The 16,908-nt window shown below is 38.6% G+C and overlaps 2 protein-coding genes across 2 annotated transcripts; one reads left to right on the top strand and one right to left on the bottom strand.

Annotated features, from left to right (window-relative positions):
• The first annotated feature begins 672 nt into the window (after positions 1-672).
• LOC117569157 (uncharacterized) lies at positions 673-1,591 on the top strand. Its single transcript, XM_034250221.2, has one exon. It carries the CDS (start codon positions 865-867, stop codon positions 1,444-1,446), a length of 582 nt encoding a protein of 193 aa, XP_034106112.1. The 5' UTR covers positions 673-864; the 3' UTR covers positions 1,447-1,591.
• A 13,542-nt stretch (positions 1,592-15,133) lies between these two features.
• Positions 15,134-16,053, bottom strand: LOC117568235 (uncharacterized). Its single transcript, XM_034248710.2, has 2 exons — positions 15,385-16,053; positions 15,134-15,324 (listed from the first exon to the last, which is right to left on the bottom strand). Exons 1-2 carry the CDS (start codon positions 15,976-15,978, stop codon positions 15,226-15,228), a joined length of 693 nt encoding a protein of 230 aa, XP_034104601.1. The 5' UTR covers positions 15,979-16,053; the 3' UTR covers positions 15,134-15,225.
• Between the last annotated feature and the right edge of the window lie 855 nt (positions 16,054-16,908).

Below are 16,908 nucleotides of genomic sequence, written 5' to 3'. Positions count from 1 at the left end.
GCAACAATCTGATATGTGTTATAATCTGAATAGCATTTAAGATTACAGAACTTTTATTTATTTCTTTCTTATTTTTATTTACTATATAAAAGATGTCTAGTGAATGGTTTAAAAAAAATCCTTCAATAATCTGAAATACGTAACTGCATACTATAAGCATTTAAGCTCACAGATTTTAAATAAATTAAACAACATTTAGCGAAATACAATAGCAAGCTAAAACCCGTATAATAAAGTACATTTGACATTCAATTTAGTGAAGAAAAATATAAATACTTTTGTCGACATTGTTATCTATTGTATTTAAAAACTTACCATAAAAAAAAAAATAGACTAGATAGTGAGCTAAAGTTAGCTGTAAAATTGTATGAAAATTCAATAGAGTTTAGGCAAATTACTGTCAATTTAAAGGGAGACAAATGGCCAACTTTAACGGGTTGTCGACTTGCAACTCGAGTCTCTCATCAATATGCTGATTAAGTGTGATGCCGTTTAGCATAGAAGTGGCTGCACGAAGGATTCGACATTTTCAATTCCACTCAGAGAACTCGAAAGAAATGCGCTTGACAATGCTGAAGGCGATTTGCATTTGCCTAATCGAGTTTGCCGGATAGTTTCGATAACGTAGCAGTCGCTGCTCTGTACTCGTATTTGTGTGAAAGTGTGCGACGGAAAAAGCTAAAAGCTAAAATCGAAAACCAAAAACTAAAAGCAAACAAATCGACAAAACACACGACAGACTTTCGTCTGTTTGCCAACTGTGAACTGCGTACTTTGATTGACATTTCAATTAAATTATAGCAAAAATCGTTGCGAGACAAGCGAAGACAAACTGTCGATAGATTTGTAAATTTAGTTGACGGCATGTTTCGAGTGCAGAAACTTTTGCTCGCCGAATACGAGGAGATCTATGAGCCGGTAATGATCGAAAGTCCTTTCACGCTGGTCGATGCCAATGGCCAAGGATTGTGTCAGTATCAAGTCGCGCTCACGGGCAGTAAGCTGCTCTTTGGCAGCGATAATTTCGACAAGCATGAAGAGCAGGACGAAGAATATGACTTCAACAATCGTGGCCTCGATCCTGAAATCGAATGTTTCGATCTGATCAGCATGATGCCGCTGGAGTATGTTCGCTTTAACTTCTATCGCAAGAGAGATCGTTGCCAAATGATGCTAAGTGTGCAGCACTTGGAGACGCAGCTCAGACTCGAGCATCCCATGATTTTTGAATTCGGCGGTCACATTCACAAGCAATACTATTGGCACACCTGGCGGGAACGTGTTGCCATGCTGCGTTGCTATCAGAAGCGTTTCAGCCACATCACTGGCGCCTCGCCCTTCTCCAGCAGCGATGTCCAGCTGGAGCAGGAGCTGCATCATGCTCAGGTTCATGTGCCCTACAAGCCGCAATCCGTTTACAGTCTCTGCCATAGCTCGGCTGGCTAAGAAATCTGTAAATACTTGTAGTATAAGTATCTTGGGCGAAAGCCGCTTAACTTTGTCGGCTGCTCGCAATTTGATTAATGCAAAGTTGGCCAACTACTTTTCGGCCGCAAGTTCTTTATTTATTTATTAAAAGCATCTTAAAGCACCTTTTTGTGGGGTGTGGGGTGAGTGAGGGGTCAAGCAAGACGCGTGAAATTAAGACCGAAGCGCATTTGTTGTTCATTTATTTTGATTGTTTTTGTTTTGCTGTTGTGCTTTGTTGTTGGATTGCTTTGTTGCAGCTGGCGGCCAAAAGTCTCTGGTTTGGCTGGCGGCTTTGTGGTTTTCCATTACAAATTTTTTGCTTTTTTGTTTTTTTGCTTTTTTGTTTTTCTTGGCCAATGAAAAAGTTTTCAATTTGTCGACAAACTTAAGCCGCAGCCGCAACACTTGTCGAGTCTCCGAGTCCGAGGCTCGTATCTGTTTTCGTCTGTCTCTGTTCGTTGTGTCTTTTCAATCGGTCTGAGCGTGCAGCTGACACCGAAAATCAATTGCAATAAAATGCCCGGCAAATAAACACACACAAATGCCAACCAAACACAAACCGAGCGACCAACATTTGTTGCTTTTGTGGGCATAGTGAATTGTCAGGCCAAAGCACATAAATGGGTGGGCATTGGCATCATGATTGGCTTCAGTTTGTTTAAAGGAATTTAATGGTCAAAGTTTTTGTCGGCCACAGTATTCGGTCGAATATTCTGTGTACTCTGTAATTTATTTGATTTGCTTTCGCATCGCTGTGCTTCAATGATAAATGGCAATTTATTTAATAAAATGTATAAAATGTTCGCATTAATCATACGCCATGTGTTGCGTGCGTACAAGCACGCATTTTATAAAATTTTCATCATCCACATCCATCTGCTGCATAACCACTTCACTTTTTTCGGCCCAACATGGCTAATTAATGCGCTGCTTCGAAACGATTTGCCACAATCGGTCCATGGCAACAGCAATGCCAAAAGTTAATTAAAAACTCATCGACTGCCATTCACCACTTCACTTCTCTTCTCTTCGTTACGTTTCTTGACGCCACACTCAATAACATCAGTTCAATAATGGCCACATTTAAAGCGAGGCGACACGCACGGCAGCCTGACTGTTGTCCAACAACAACAACAGTCGCTTTGCCGTCGTCATTCCTTTGAACTTAATACACCTGCTCTCGTTCTCTCGCTCGCTTTGTGCCACATTGCTATTGACGAGCAGGTGAAAAAAAACGAACCCCTTCTCCGGCCCCTGTTTAATTAGCCATGAAATGTTACCTTCTTTCCCTTTTTTCTGACGCTGATGTATTTTTTGTCTTTAAAATGTTATGCTTGCGCTTTAAGTGAAATTTTCAGCATATTACACATTTTTTGACTGGTTATTTACTTATTTATGCCATGTCATGGCCGAAGTCAAGTTCAAAGCCAAAGCTAAAGCAGAAGCCACATCAAAGCCACAGCGTAATTGCTAACCAGAAATTTGAATTTGAAATTTAGGAAATCTGTCGGTTGTGCCATTGCGTTGTGGCTGGCCAAATAATTTCTATTTAAGCCCCCAAATAAATATACGCGTGCATAAATTTGCGAGAATATTCTACGATTTCGTGGTCAGAGAGCTGCTCTCTCTCTCTCCTTCGATACGAACGATAAATCGGAATTTCGAATTCTTTTTTTAGCTTTTTCAATCTTAAATTTTAAGTGTAATTAAACTTTAAAATTGTATTGAACAGTATTTAGTTGAATATTTGACAACTCCATTAACAAAGAGCATTTCAATTCATGTGAAGTTGGCCAGAAACATGTTTGATTAGCGAAGCAAACGGTGAATTGGTGAAAGCATTTCTTGTCGATTGACATCCTGATGCCACATTAAACCTCATGCGCGATTTGAGGACGCATCACGAGCGTTAAATTAAAGTACGAGTGTGTAAGCTGACAGTGATGAATGTGTTTTATATTTATTGAATGCCGACATGCTGCCGACGCACTGCCTGCCATGAACTTTGTGTCTGTCTGCGTGAATCTATGTGTAAGTGTAAGTATGTGTGCCTATGTATTTGTCTGCGTAAACGGCTGACATCCCCATGAACATGAGCAAATTTACACAATGCTTACGCACTTTACAGGGCAATCCAATTTGATGTATCTCTGCACATTGTTTACGATCCAATTAATTAAGTTATTTTGTGGCACCTAATTATCTAATATAATTATTTATTCAACAAATAACATTTACTCAACAAACGAGTGTTAAATGAATCGTTTTTCTACAAAAAAAACAATAATTGAATATCGACTGCAAATATCAAGTATACGTCGCATTGCTTGTGACACCCTGTCGAAATGTACATTCCAGCACATCACATACAGGTTTACATTGGCTGGAAAGTTGCCCAATTGAAGGTCGACTACCCGGTGAAGCATATTGCCTTTTGATTTGCATTAAGTGTGTGAAGCCAGAGCCCAGCTGCCTAGTCTTTAAAGCAGCTCTATATTCTCATTTCCACTTAGTGTTTGGCTTTAGTTTGTATTTGCGTAAATCGTTTTCTGAATGTGTGTACTTAAAATGCTCGAAGCCATTCACCGACTGGTTTCAATTCGATCCAGCATTTGTGGTTGTGGTTTCATACGAATTGTACCTAGCGCAAATTGAAAACAATTTTCCAACGCTTTCACACACACACTCGACGCGTCTTGGGCTAATTTTATTTGATTTTTACTCGTTTGCCGGCCAAAACTTTTAAATGAAATGGTACGTGCACGGCATACTAAGGCCAACGACGTGGCCAAGGCGGCCTTTGACCGCAGCTCAAAGATATGGCCAAGAAACCGCATTAAAAGTTGGCAAGCAAACAGTGTACCTAGTACCTAGGCTATGCCTTTTGCCAGAGATGCTTTTATGTGGCCATACAGCTTGCGAGTAAGTGCCAAAAGGCTACCTTTCTCTGGTAGTTTATGTGCGCTTGCTCGCTCGTTCGCTTGCTTGAATTCAACTTTTGCAATAACAAATTGACGCTTTTAAAGTGCCAACGGAACTTATAAAGCACGACAGCGACAACATTTTGTCGCCTGTTTTTTTTTATTACCAGCTCTGCCCTTTGCCCCGCTCGAGGTTAAAGTTTTGCGTGCCTGACGTGCCTCACATGCTCGCCTGCGCTTCTGCTCAGCCAGAGCCAGAGCCAGAGCGAGAGTTGAAAAATCGCAGGAGACGCGCTGAAAAGTATGCTACATAAAAATGAATCCAGCTGCTTGCCTACATTTTGCTTTTGTGTCAAGTGGAAAAGTGACTGCCAGCCACGAACTACGAGTAAGTAAAAGCCGTTAATGTTTATGATAGTGATGGTTTCACACACATACACACACACATGCAGGTATATGTCAAATTTATTGCATACTTGGCAGAGCGTGTATCAAGCCCAGGCAACTGAGGCCAAGGCGTTCGCAATTCAGCCACAATGACTCGCCTCTACTGGTATTATAATGGAGCCCCAGCCAAGTGAGTACGTGACTAAGCGTTGTGACGACGCCCGGGAATGGGGCACACTGAGCGTTGACAGCGTCATTAATCTTTAACTCAATAGACAATGCACACACAAGTCGAAAGATGCAGCCGTAAACATAATTATGTACCCTCAGCTTCCCATTCCTATTAAATTTCAGGGTCACTGAACTTCAAGGCATAATTATGTAGAACATTTTGCAGGTGCAGGTCGAAAATACGCAGCAGGATCAATGACATGTTGAAACCAAAGTTGAATAGTCCTTCACACTGAAATATTCCATGATGACTTGGCTTTAATTTTGTATTTTTTATTTATTGAAAAAGCAGCATAACAAAGGTTTGGCATCAATTTGTTCAAAAAACTTGCTGTTGACAGTTATTTAAAAATGTATAACTCTGTAAATTTTAAATTGAATTTACATTCAGGGAAAATTTCAATTCATATTTTTTATTTAGTCGCTTAAATAATAACATGTATACATGATTTCAATTAATATGAGTTGTTTGTCACTTTGCAGCGCTGTGCACTAAGCCCTATTTTAAACGAATAAATTTGATATTTATTTATATAAATCCCAAACTCTTCTTTATTTATTTGTTGTGCATTAAACTACAACTTTTTCACGGCTGACAAAATTCTGTATAAATTTTATATATGCTGGAATAAATATTCACAGAGCTACAATAAATATTAAATAAATATTTGTTTAGTATTTTTATTTACGTGACAGCTGAGTTTCTTGCTCTCTGCATTAATTCTTTAATTTGTCAATACATGCCATTTGCTCATTTCTTAACGCCTTCGAGTCAATTAGAGCACACTGCTGGTCGACTAATGGAGCCGAATTGGCCTTGAGGATTACAGTAAATCTTCTTTGTCTACACCCCGCCTGCCGCAGGAAAAGCTAAAAACATAAACAAGCAGACGGCAATGGATGGCATTTAGATCCCATTAAAATGCAAAACTTTGCCTTTGTCTCAGTAGTACCAGACGCAACTCAACTCACCCAGCGAGAGGTCAACAATGCGTGAGAATGCAACAGAGCGTTGCAAGCACCCAAAGAAGAAGCAGAAGCAGACTCCCCCGTCCAAAGTTTGGGCAAACGGTCTGCAAAACGCACTCGAAGATACGACAGGCAAACAATTGTCCAGAGTGCTACGACTACATGTTGGTATTTTCCTTTTGCAAATTGCATTGGCCATTCGAATTGCAGCAGCAGCACCTCAATTTGAATAGCTATTAGAGAGAGACGGAGAGAGAGAGTAAGTGAGTGTGTGTGTGTGTGCGTTGCAAGTTCATGTGGCCTATTAAATGCCTACCATTTTCGTATTCGATTTTCAGTGGTGTTTATCTGCAGAGGCTCCGACTGCTTTGGGGCTCTGGCTTTTATGGACTTTAGCCAATCGTAAATTTTAATGGCTTACAACAAGTCGCTTTAAAGGCCAAAAATGGTGCCGTTAACACTCTGTGGATGGGGGGAGCCATTAATAAGACCTTAGCTTGCGAACGCAGAAATCCATTAAGCCTTTTAGTCCTTGACATTGGCCAAGAGTAGGTCAGCCATCGCGATACTCGGATGTTTGCAAGTGGTGGCGCTTTAAAGCAATAGGAAAATGCGTTCTGAATTGTGTGACAAGATAATAAAAACAGAATTAGGGAGTGTCCTCCTTGTCCTCCTAAACTAAACGACATCTGTCTACAAATGCCAGTTGAGATTTACAAGTCGCCATTCGTCATAATTCTTTGCGGCAGCGAAATCTGCAAGTTGACACGATTTGCCGTCACGTACAACACTTCTTGATAAATCTTGGCCAAGCTGCCCCAGCACTCAACACCATTCCCATTGCCATCGCTATCGCCCATTGTAATAGCCTCAGCCTTAGCCATGGCCATAGCTGAAACTCGTCACCACCTTTTGTCCTAACCGTGCGTTGACGAGCACGTGCATGCTGTTAACCTCAAAAAGAAAAGAAGAAAACGCGCTGCTAAAACATTTTTTAACGCGCTCGCGGCTCGCCCCTTTTCGGCGCCTAGACGAAGGTTCCAGACAGCGGGTCAGGTCAGCGCATTGCCGGCCGCAAAACGAGACCGCAGAGAACGCCAGCAGACCACAACATCAAATCAAGTTGATGGCCAGGACAAACTCTAACAATGCTGACCAAAAGCCTCGACAATCCCAATCCTTTACTGGCGGCATACGTGCCACGTACGTGCGCTGTGTGACAAAGTAGCTTTACATATATACGCTCAAAAACAGGGTGACAGACATGTGGTAGAATCAATTAAAATTCAAAATGGGAAAATAAACTAATATAAGTGTATCTCTGGAGATCTTAAAATAATAAATTTAACATTTAATCAAAATTTTGTATTTATTCAAATTGATTAATGTCGCACCCTGTTTTTGCTTGTGGGGAAGTGTGTCGAAAGGCGCTTTAGTTATACCCCGAAAACGGCTTAGCCTTCCAACTAATGACCAACAATGGGGAAATGTTCTTGTGGCCAGGGCATCGAGCATTGAGAATATAGCGCGAAGTTGTTTGAGGCGCCAAAGTCACGTACGCTGCGCTGCTGTCGAAACAGCCGCGAAACAATGTCCGGTGTGCCATATTGGACCCGACTAAAAGTATGCAACACGCAATTTTGCATGCAAAATACATGTCTTTAAGCGTCGACAGGCGCTTTAATTTCATCATCATCGTCAGCAGCAGCAGCAGTAGCAGTAGTAGAAAAAATAAGAGAAAGAGATATGGCACACAAAGCGCCAGTTTATCTCGAGCGCATTTATTTACTTGCTGCTCCGCTGCTTTTGATTCTGTTGCTTCTGCTGCTGTTGCTGCTGCTTTCGCTGTAGGTTAAAATATTTGCGCTGGTTAAGAAGCAGCGCCCGCATGGCCACATTTGGCCGTTAAGCAGCAAAACAGAGCAAAGCAAAAGCAACTGACATAGTTGTAGTTGTGGCTGCAAAAGGCGGGCCAAGATAAGCGGCAGCAGCAACAGCAGCACAAAACAGCAAACAAAGCTTGACCAGGGCAAAAAAAAAAAAAGAATAAATGCTGGCACTTGGTCTCACTGCAAATAACCGAAAAGTATGCCACATGCTGTGTGTTACAACACATGACGTGTGTGCTGCAAACGGCTGCAATTTTCAATTGCAACTATATATATGTATGTAACTGAACAATTGCAATTGCAATTGCAATTGCAATATTTGCCACGCGCTCTCGAATTTCATTATAATTGCATGGCAATGCATCGACGCATTGACCTTGCAACAACATATCCAATTGCCAGTTTCAGTTTGTTATTTCTTTTTTCGTTTTTTTGTTCTGGCAGTTTGCCCATTTTTTTTTTTTTTTTTGTGTTGCCCACTACTATATGAGAATGTTTTTCTTTCTTTTGTGGTGCTGAGCTGCCATGCTCATTAAAATGCCAACACTTTTGGCCATCGCATATTTCATTGTGCGAACCGTGTGAGCTGCAGATGGAATTAATTTATGTGCTGTTGGCATACCACAAATTGCACTTAAAATCCATTCATGGGCCAGTTGTGTAATGAAATCTTGTAGCGTTATATTTTATTTATCAATTACTGACTGGCGCCTCGGCGACGAAGAGTGCGAGATTACCAATCGAATAGCCAACGAGCCAAGCAGCCAGTGAAAATCCTCAATTCCAGCCGCAAGCTGAGCATTGAAAGTTGAAGAAGTTAGAAGAGATAAGCAGCTTGTGAGTCCGGGGCACAAATCATAACTGGTCATAATGAGATTTGTCAACTGATACTCAAATGGCATCCATTGCTTGAGCTTTGCCCAGCATCAGCATTTATTTATAGACATTGCGCTTCGTTTCACTTACTTACTTACAGCGTGAATGCGAATGCCTGCCTGGTAACTGGTAACTGGTAACTACCAGCAACTGATAGCAATGACCATAAATCTCTGGCATTACGAGTATTGAGCAATAGCTGTTGCTTTATCAACAAAACGCATAACATAACATTTTGGGCCAAAACAGATAGAGACATCGACAACAACAACAGCACAAACGCCGAAAGGGCCAAAATGGCAGTCGCAAAATGAGGGGAGCTGCTCCAACTTGAATGTCCAGCTTGAAACTGTGCTTCGGGCAAACAAATCCAAAGTCGACACGGCAACATCAAACACACACACACACACACACAGCTCAAAGCAAAAACCCTGTGGGTCAGTGTGAGCTTTTGATGCTGATGACCTTTCCCATTGCCATTCAACGAATACTGTTGTTGTTGACAACTTTAAAGATATCTTAAGCATTACGTATACGTAATGAAACAGCTTTAAAGCAACGGTTACGCATTGACTGACAATCTGGTAGTATTCTATGTATATTTTCAATGTAGTATTATATTAATATATTTTTAAAAATTTTAAAACACCGCACTGTTTTGCCTTTATTCATTATTATTATTCTTATTCATTTTCCATTCTCATTCAAAGAATACTCTTTTTGTTATTTTGACAACTCTAAAAAAATTTTAAATATTAAGTATACGTCCACGTAAGCGTAATGAAACCACTTTAAGGCAATCGTTACACTTTGACGTATAATCTGATAGTAATCTGTGTATATTTTGAATGTAGTACTATATTAATATACCAAATAAAGAATTCGGTATATTTAAGTATTCATGTGTTGAATTGATTTGGTATATTTTTAGAATAATGCTCTTATTCATTAGTCTTATTATTTTAAATTGTCATTCATCGAATACTCTTTTTGTTACTTTAACAACTTTAAATACATCTTAAATATTACGTATACGTAATGAACCCGCTTTAAAGCAACGATTACGTTTTGACTGAGAATCTGATAGTAATCCTTGTTTATTTCAAAAGCATTACTAGGAATATATACCAAATATAGCCTTCGGTATATTATAATATCATTTTGTTAAATTTATTTATTATATTTTAAGATTAATACTGCACGGTTTTGCTCTTATTCATTATTTTTATCCATTCCCTATTGCCATTCACAGAATACTGTTTTGTTACTTTGACAAATTTAAAGACATCTTAAATATTACGTATACGTATACGTTATGAAACCGTTTTTATGCAACGGTTACGCTTTTACTTTTTACTATATATTTTTTTTAATGTAATACTATATTAAAATACCAAATAAAGCTTTCGGTATATTTTAGCATTTTTGTGGTAAAATTAGTTGGTATATTTTAAGAATAATTTTGTTTTTCTCTTATACATTTCCCTTTACCAATCATCGAATAGTCTTTTTGTTACTTTGACAACTTTAAAGACATCTTAAATATTACGTATACGTAATGAAACCGCTTTAAAGCAACGGTTACAGTTGGCGGAAATTGTGGGGTTTGCCACTTCAATTTTGTAGACGAAAGAAACCAAAATTACAGACCGGCAAACTCAATTTATTGCAATGTGCTGTAGGAAATTGAACAACAGTAAGGCATTTGGGTATTGCAACTGTCTAAAATCACATTTAGCACAACAACAACAACAACGAAGTGCAGCTACCGTATGGGGCAGGCCTTGGAGCGACCGCAACTCGAGCAACACATTTTCTGTTGATTCCATTGCAGCAATGGCCCCCCAGATCGTTACCGTAATGCAATTGTAGAACAAATCAAGCCCACAAATTGTTGCATTTCCCCCACAGATGCAACGGCAAATGAAAAATTGTAGTCGATTGTTTTAGTTTAGCTTCTTCGAAGGAAAGAGACGATCCCTCAGCAAAATCTGTGGCAATTTCCGTACTAGCGAGAGAAGGAGACACAGATTGGAAATTGCTAGGCAAATATTGTATTAGGCATAATGATGTCACAATATGATGTCACATAATGAGATGACAACGCTCAAATGCTGAGCAAAATTATGTCAATCCGCATTCTGAGCTTAACTAGCCAACCAAAAGCAATTAAGTCTTTCTGTCTATACTTTAACACTCGAAAACTTCATTCCAATAATATGCAAATACATTTAATGAAAATGCAAGCACGTGCTCTGACTGTTAATATCACAAAAAACGAGAGAGAAAATAAATGAATTGTGAAATACTCGAGTCCAAGAAATGAATGAAAATGCCTTCGACTTCAAGTCAAACAAACACTGGCACAACGATGACCTCAGCTCTGTAGTTTAAATTGCAATTGAAGCATTACCAAATCGAATCGTTAGTAAAATGCAATTTCGAAACAAATCAAGTTCGCAAATTGTGCGAAATGTTCAACAAAAAAATGACAGTTTGTGGTAAATTTTTTCGTACAGCAAAGGTCATTAAATCAAGAGATGCAATCGATTTTTATTTGTGTAAATAGTCTTTATGTTTATTAATTGAATTGTCCTCAATTAAATTGTTTTCTCTTTTTTCAGTATGACTAATTAATTTATACTTAGCCAGGATAATATTTAGCACATAATCAATTATCCAATTGCATTTGTAATACACTCCTAAAGTCATTTGGTCAAATTAAATTGAAATCAATTAAATAAAACAAGTTTTTGTGTGTTGGTTTATTGTTTTTTTGCACAAATAAATAAGTAAATAAGAGAAAAGAACAAAAACAAAATTGTAAATTCAATTCGCCTAACCACGAATTCATTTGTAACCATTTGGCGAGCAGACAAAAATGCCGAGAATGTAAGCTGCAGATTAAATGGCAGCAAACAAGAGATGCGCTAATTAATTAATTAATTGCCAATGCATATTTTTAATCTGTTGCATGGAACATACCACACTTCTATCTATGTTTTTGTGGTGTTGCTCCGAACATCGCATCGTGTCTGGCACTTGCAACGCGAACGTGGCAAGCTAACAACGCTAACACGCTGACAGCATAACGAATCCAATGACACGTATTGTCCGGCGAAAGTAACGAGCGAACTCAAACGAAAGCGCCAAGCGAGAGTGAAAATGAAAATAAAAGTGAGTGCGAATGCGAATGCGACTGTGAAGGCGAAAGCCAAACTTAAATGTGAACGTAAGAAGCGGCAAAATTGTTTGCGCACATAAGTATGCTACGATTTATTTCGCTTCTGTTCGCTGACAGGCGAAACACTCGCATTCTCACTCCTGGACACACTTCTGGCGCCGCACAGTGGGGTGTTTAACCCCTGACCTAGAGCTTAAATGAATATGCTTTAATTTATACAATTCCACGCTGAAATTTTTTGAACTTATCATTTTAAGTTTCACACGAACTGCATTTCAAGAATTTAATTGCACTATTTTTAAGATTTGAGGTGTTTCTCGATTACTACTTGTTATGCACAGCGAGTTGCTTCTTATGATGTAAGCGGAAATAAGTAGAGTGAACTAATGAACAAAAAAGTAAAATTTATATAATCTTATTTGAATACTTTCAGTTTCGCATAATTTTTTAAATTACTCATTTTCGTTTGATTTGCTTTTTCTCCGTTGATGTTCTTTTATTTATTCTTATTATTTATCAGTAAAATGCTGTTTAATAGAAAACCAAATATTATTGTTGTTTTCACAAGTTAAAATATTTCTCGTTTTTAATATAAAATTTAATAAATAGAAAAATATTCAGAATATTCATTATATGAATATTTTCCAAAGAATAATGATTTTCCAAAAAATAATATTGTTATTTTCTAAATCTTCGAATACTTCTCTATGCTAACGAAGATTTTAAGTAAGTAAAAGTAGAATAAACTCATTCCTTAGAATACAAATCATGTCGTAAGAGAAAGTGAAACTGCTGAAATTTAGGTTATTTTTTAGGCATAAAGAACAAAAATCATTGTGCAACATGATATTAAAAAATACAGCATTCTTAGAATGATTATATTACTCTTTAAATGGATTAATTAATCATATTTAAATGCATAAAAAATATTTTTCTTATTTATTCACTCGACTTATACAGTGATGTGTTATTTGGCCGTAATAAATATAATTCCCATCCCTAAAATTTATAAAAGGAATTACACTAAGTATATAAATTTATATAAAATACGATACGCTTTAAACTTAATTAATCTACAGTTTAGTGGTCGAATTGCCCACTGTGCGATGTCCGCAAAGCAAACAATAAAGCGAAAACTAGGAGAAGCCAACCACAAGAGCGCTAAGAACATGGCAACCAAGAACAACTTGTCAGTGTCGACAGCGTCCTGTGCTGTCAGCATGTCCTTTGCTCGATGCCGAGTAATTCATTAACATTTAACTTGATTGACACACGAACGCAAGGCAAAGAGACTGTGTATAACACACACACAAGCACACACTTCTCTTGAGCGTGGGACTCCGCACGTGTGCGTCCCTCTCTCTTACTCTCACTCTCACTCTCCCTCTCTCTCTCTCTCTTTCTGTGTGTGTGTAATTTTGGCAACGCACGTACGCACGTTGCCAACCTGGCAGATGGGCGTACGATTTGTTTATACAGTTATAATGCATAATGGCATTGAATTTGTCTGGCTCACAATCACAAGCGCAGACAGCGAAAGAGATCGTTACTTTGTTAATTTAATAAGCGCGCTGGGCGACAACAGCAACAACAACAACAACAGGTGCCACACGCCTCTGACACGCCCATGCATCAACACGACCAACGCTGCCGCCGCCTAAAAATGAAGTCACGTCGCGCACATAAATCAATTGCCATGAGAAGGCCCCCAGCGACGTGAAAACTGCACGATTGCATGCGCATTATACAAGACCAGGACAACGACAAGGATAACCGACAACATTATGTCGAGCGGCAGCAACAGCAGCAGCAGCAGCCTCTGCAACTTGCCAACCATTGTTGCTTGCCTCGTTGTATAATTGTTATTGTCGCCTGGTTGGCACAGCGTCAACTGGCACGCAGAGGAAACTACATAAGTAACAACTGCCAACTGTGTGGATCGTAAATTGAGCGCATGCAATGAAAGTGTAACGAGCGTTAATTTCTTTGTCAATTGGCCAAAAACACTTGCCGATTCCAACTTGTTTTCTTTTTCTCTTTTTTTGGCATTCGCCATAAGTGCAAACTCAGCAAGCTATGCCAACTGATATGGACAATAAATTCATTATTTGCGTTATGTGCAACGCAATTTTCATTTTGCCAAGATTTGCGAAATTAAATACAAATTTAATAACAAATTTTTCAAAAGAATATTCTTTTCCATCAAATCAAATAAACCTTTCCGTCGGCCGGTTTAGATTATATTAAATGTGATTGTATTACACATGAACATGGTTGAAACAAAAGAAAAATCTTTGAAAAATATAAAACAAACTTTTTTGCAAAAATAATGTAATCACAAAATCGTCGTATCCTAGTTTCCATAAATAATAATCGTTAAAATATATCAAATGAATTGTATTGTACTAAAATACTTATAACACATTAAATGTTTTGTTTGGTATATCCTTATGTAACTTCGGAAAAAAAACATGGAGTACAACATATGCCAGACTGTTTATAATATTTTTAATATACTTATCATTTCTTAAGTAATTTCCACAATTTTTTTTATCTGATGATTCTGCTTGTTACACACATTTTCTATTGGCACAAAAATGTAATACTCTTCCACACTATATAGATATCGATTTTAAAAATGACAGTATTGAGCTTGCATTATTTATTTGATACCCGCTCTCCATAGGGTAAAAATGTATAACTTTAGGCCTGACATCTCAGAGCCCGTCTCTATGAACACCAAAATCTCAGAGAGTATATCCTCTAGTATGTTGTATATTGTTATAACAATACATTAAAAAAATACTATAGAATAATACAAATATACCATGGAGTGTAAAGAATATATATTTATATATAATTTATTTACCACAAAGAATTAATTTGATATATTTAAGGAATAATACCACACTGTTTTGCTTTTTTTCAAAATGGGTAGAGGGTATTTAACAGTCAAACACACTCTACTGTAGCATTCTTACTTGTTTTAAATATAACTCAATACGAATGTGAGTGGAAGAACTGCGCATTGATTGAGAGGTGAAATTGTTTGCTCATGTCACTTTAAGATAAGTAAAACGCTTTAAAACAACAGCGCTAATAATTACTGTCATATAAATCCAAGTGAAATGTAAACGAAAAGCTGTAAAGTTGACGAGAAGCTTAAATGAATGAATAAATCAATCCTACATGAAAACAATGTACCATTTACGACACGACAACAAACCAATTGACAATTTTAATAGACATTCTGATATATTTTGTATACATTATTTGCATGTTAGTCATCATGCTGTGGTCACCAGGACAACATGGACATGGTGCCCCGGAGCAACTCTGGCAAATCCCAGCCATTGCGTCGCAGCACACGCAGGGCACGAACCACATCGCGTTTCAGCTGTGAAATATGAAGTGTTAACAGTTGGGCATACTCGAGTAGCTAGATGTTAATGCTTACCAAATTGCTGCGCAGTTTGGCCTGGAATTGGGGCGAGGTGATAGTTTCCCTGAAGATGCCAAAGTTCGTGTTCCTCACGCTGGAGGTGTACGAATAATCGCTCACTTGCTGATGCGGCATCGCGGCCAAGACATCGCCGATGAACGAGTGACCACGCACCGCTCTGCAATCGCATTTCTCGATCGTCGTCGTGTTCAGGGGCAGCACAATGCAATCAAAGATGTCGGCAATTTTATCAATAGCCGAAGTATTCACGCCCGCAGTGCGCAACTCATCGAGCAGCGTGGCATAGGCTTCGCTCTGCTGCAGCTGCTCGATGACCAAATGGAAACGTGACGTGTTATAGTAGCACAAAGCTTTGCGGAACTTGGAGTCGCATTGATAGTGCGACTGTATCAAATTCGCCAACACTTCCGGATCGATGAGATCGCGTATTAATTGAAAATTCTCACACAGATCGCCATCGCGATCTGGACCATCATCATCACTATTCGGACACACAGTGGTGGTTACGGGTTCCTCCTGAGCTGCCAACTGGCAGGCTAATATTGCCAGAAATCCGCAGTAAAGTGCCAAATGTTTTAGTTGTAACATACTTGGTTTACAGTTTGGCCTCGCGATTCGGTTACTTAATGTGTTCAATGCAAGCTTACCACTTCGAATGTTTTGTGTTTGTGACTCGCGAAGAAAACGCTCTTTTATAGCCAAAGCATTTCCACTTAGTACATGTATTTGCTCTTAACTGATTTAGCTGCGTCAGTGTGGCTTATCAGACGACATACCGCAAGCGACGAGACACAATTAGTCTAATTAGCTAGCAGCAACACAAAGACTGCAAAGTTGCTTATCTCTTCTGTGTTCTGTGTTCGTTGTTCTGTGGAAACACAAGAAACCCACCGAACATACGGCGCCCAAATAATGCCCCGCTGTTGAGCAACAAGTACAAGTGGGAAACATGACTTGTTGCATGTCGAACAAGCAGTAAAAATTAGCAACATAATTGAATTTAAAGCGTTTTGCTTTCGTTTTTTTTTGCCCAGCTCATATAAGCATTTATTAATTGCTTACTACGAGTATTGCCCAAAAATGTTTCAAACGCACTTAAATTGGGGTAGGGGAATCGATAAAATGATTTAAGCTCTGGCCATTCACAAAATTCGAAATTGAACTCATGCACTCAACTGAATCCTCATTTCGGAAAGTTGAATAAAGTGCAAATCACTTTGGCACTGCAGTTTTAGCCTTGTGCTCCTTCTCTCCAGATATTTTCTGTCCATATAATGGTTGTATGGCATATCACTATATGTGTGTGCGTTTGCTTGCTTTTGAACGTCATGCGAGTCAAATTGAGTCGAACCAAAGCAAAGTATGTGTGTGCACTTAATTGCCATGGTAATTACGAGTAGCAGCAGAAAACTATGCTACGACTTTCTATTGCCAAATGGCAACTATTGGTTTGCATAGCATGCTGTTACCTGGTCTTAAGCTCTCCTCTTTCCGCATTTAGTCGATACACTTTATATT

This window comes from Drosophila albomicans, chromosome 3, assembly GCF_009650485.2.
Source record: "Drosophila albomicans strain 15112-1751.03 chromosome 3, ASM965048v2, whole genome shotgun sequence".
NCBI lineage: Eukaryota > Metazoa > Arthropoda > Insecta > Diptera > Drosophilidae > Drosophila > Drosophila albomicans.
This window is presented reverse-complemented; position numbering and strand designations above follow the sequence as displayed.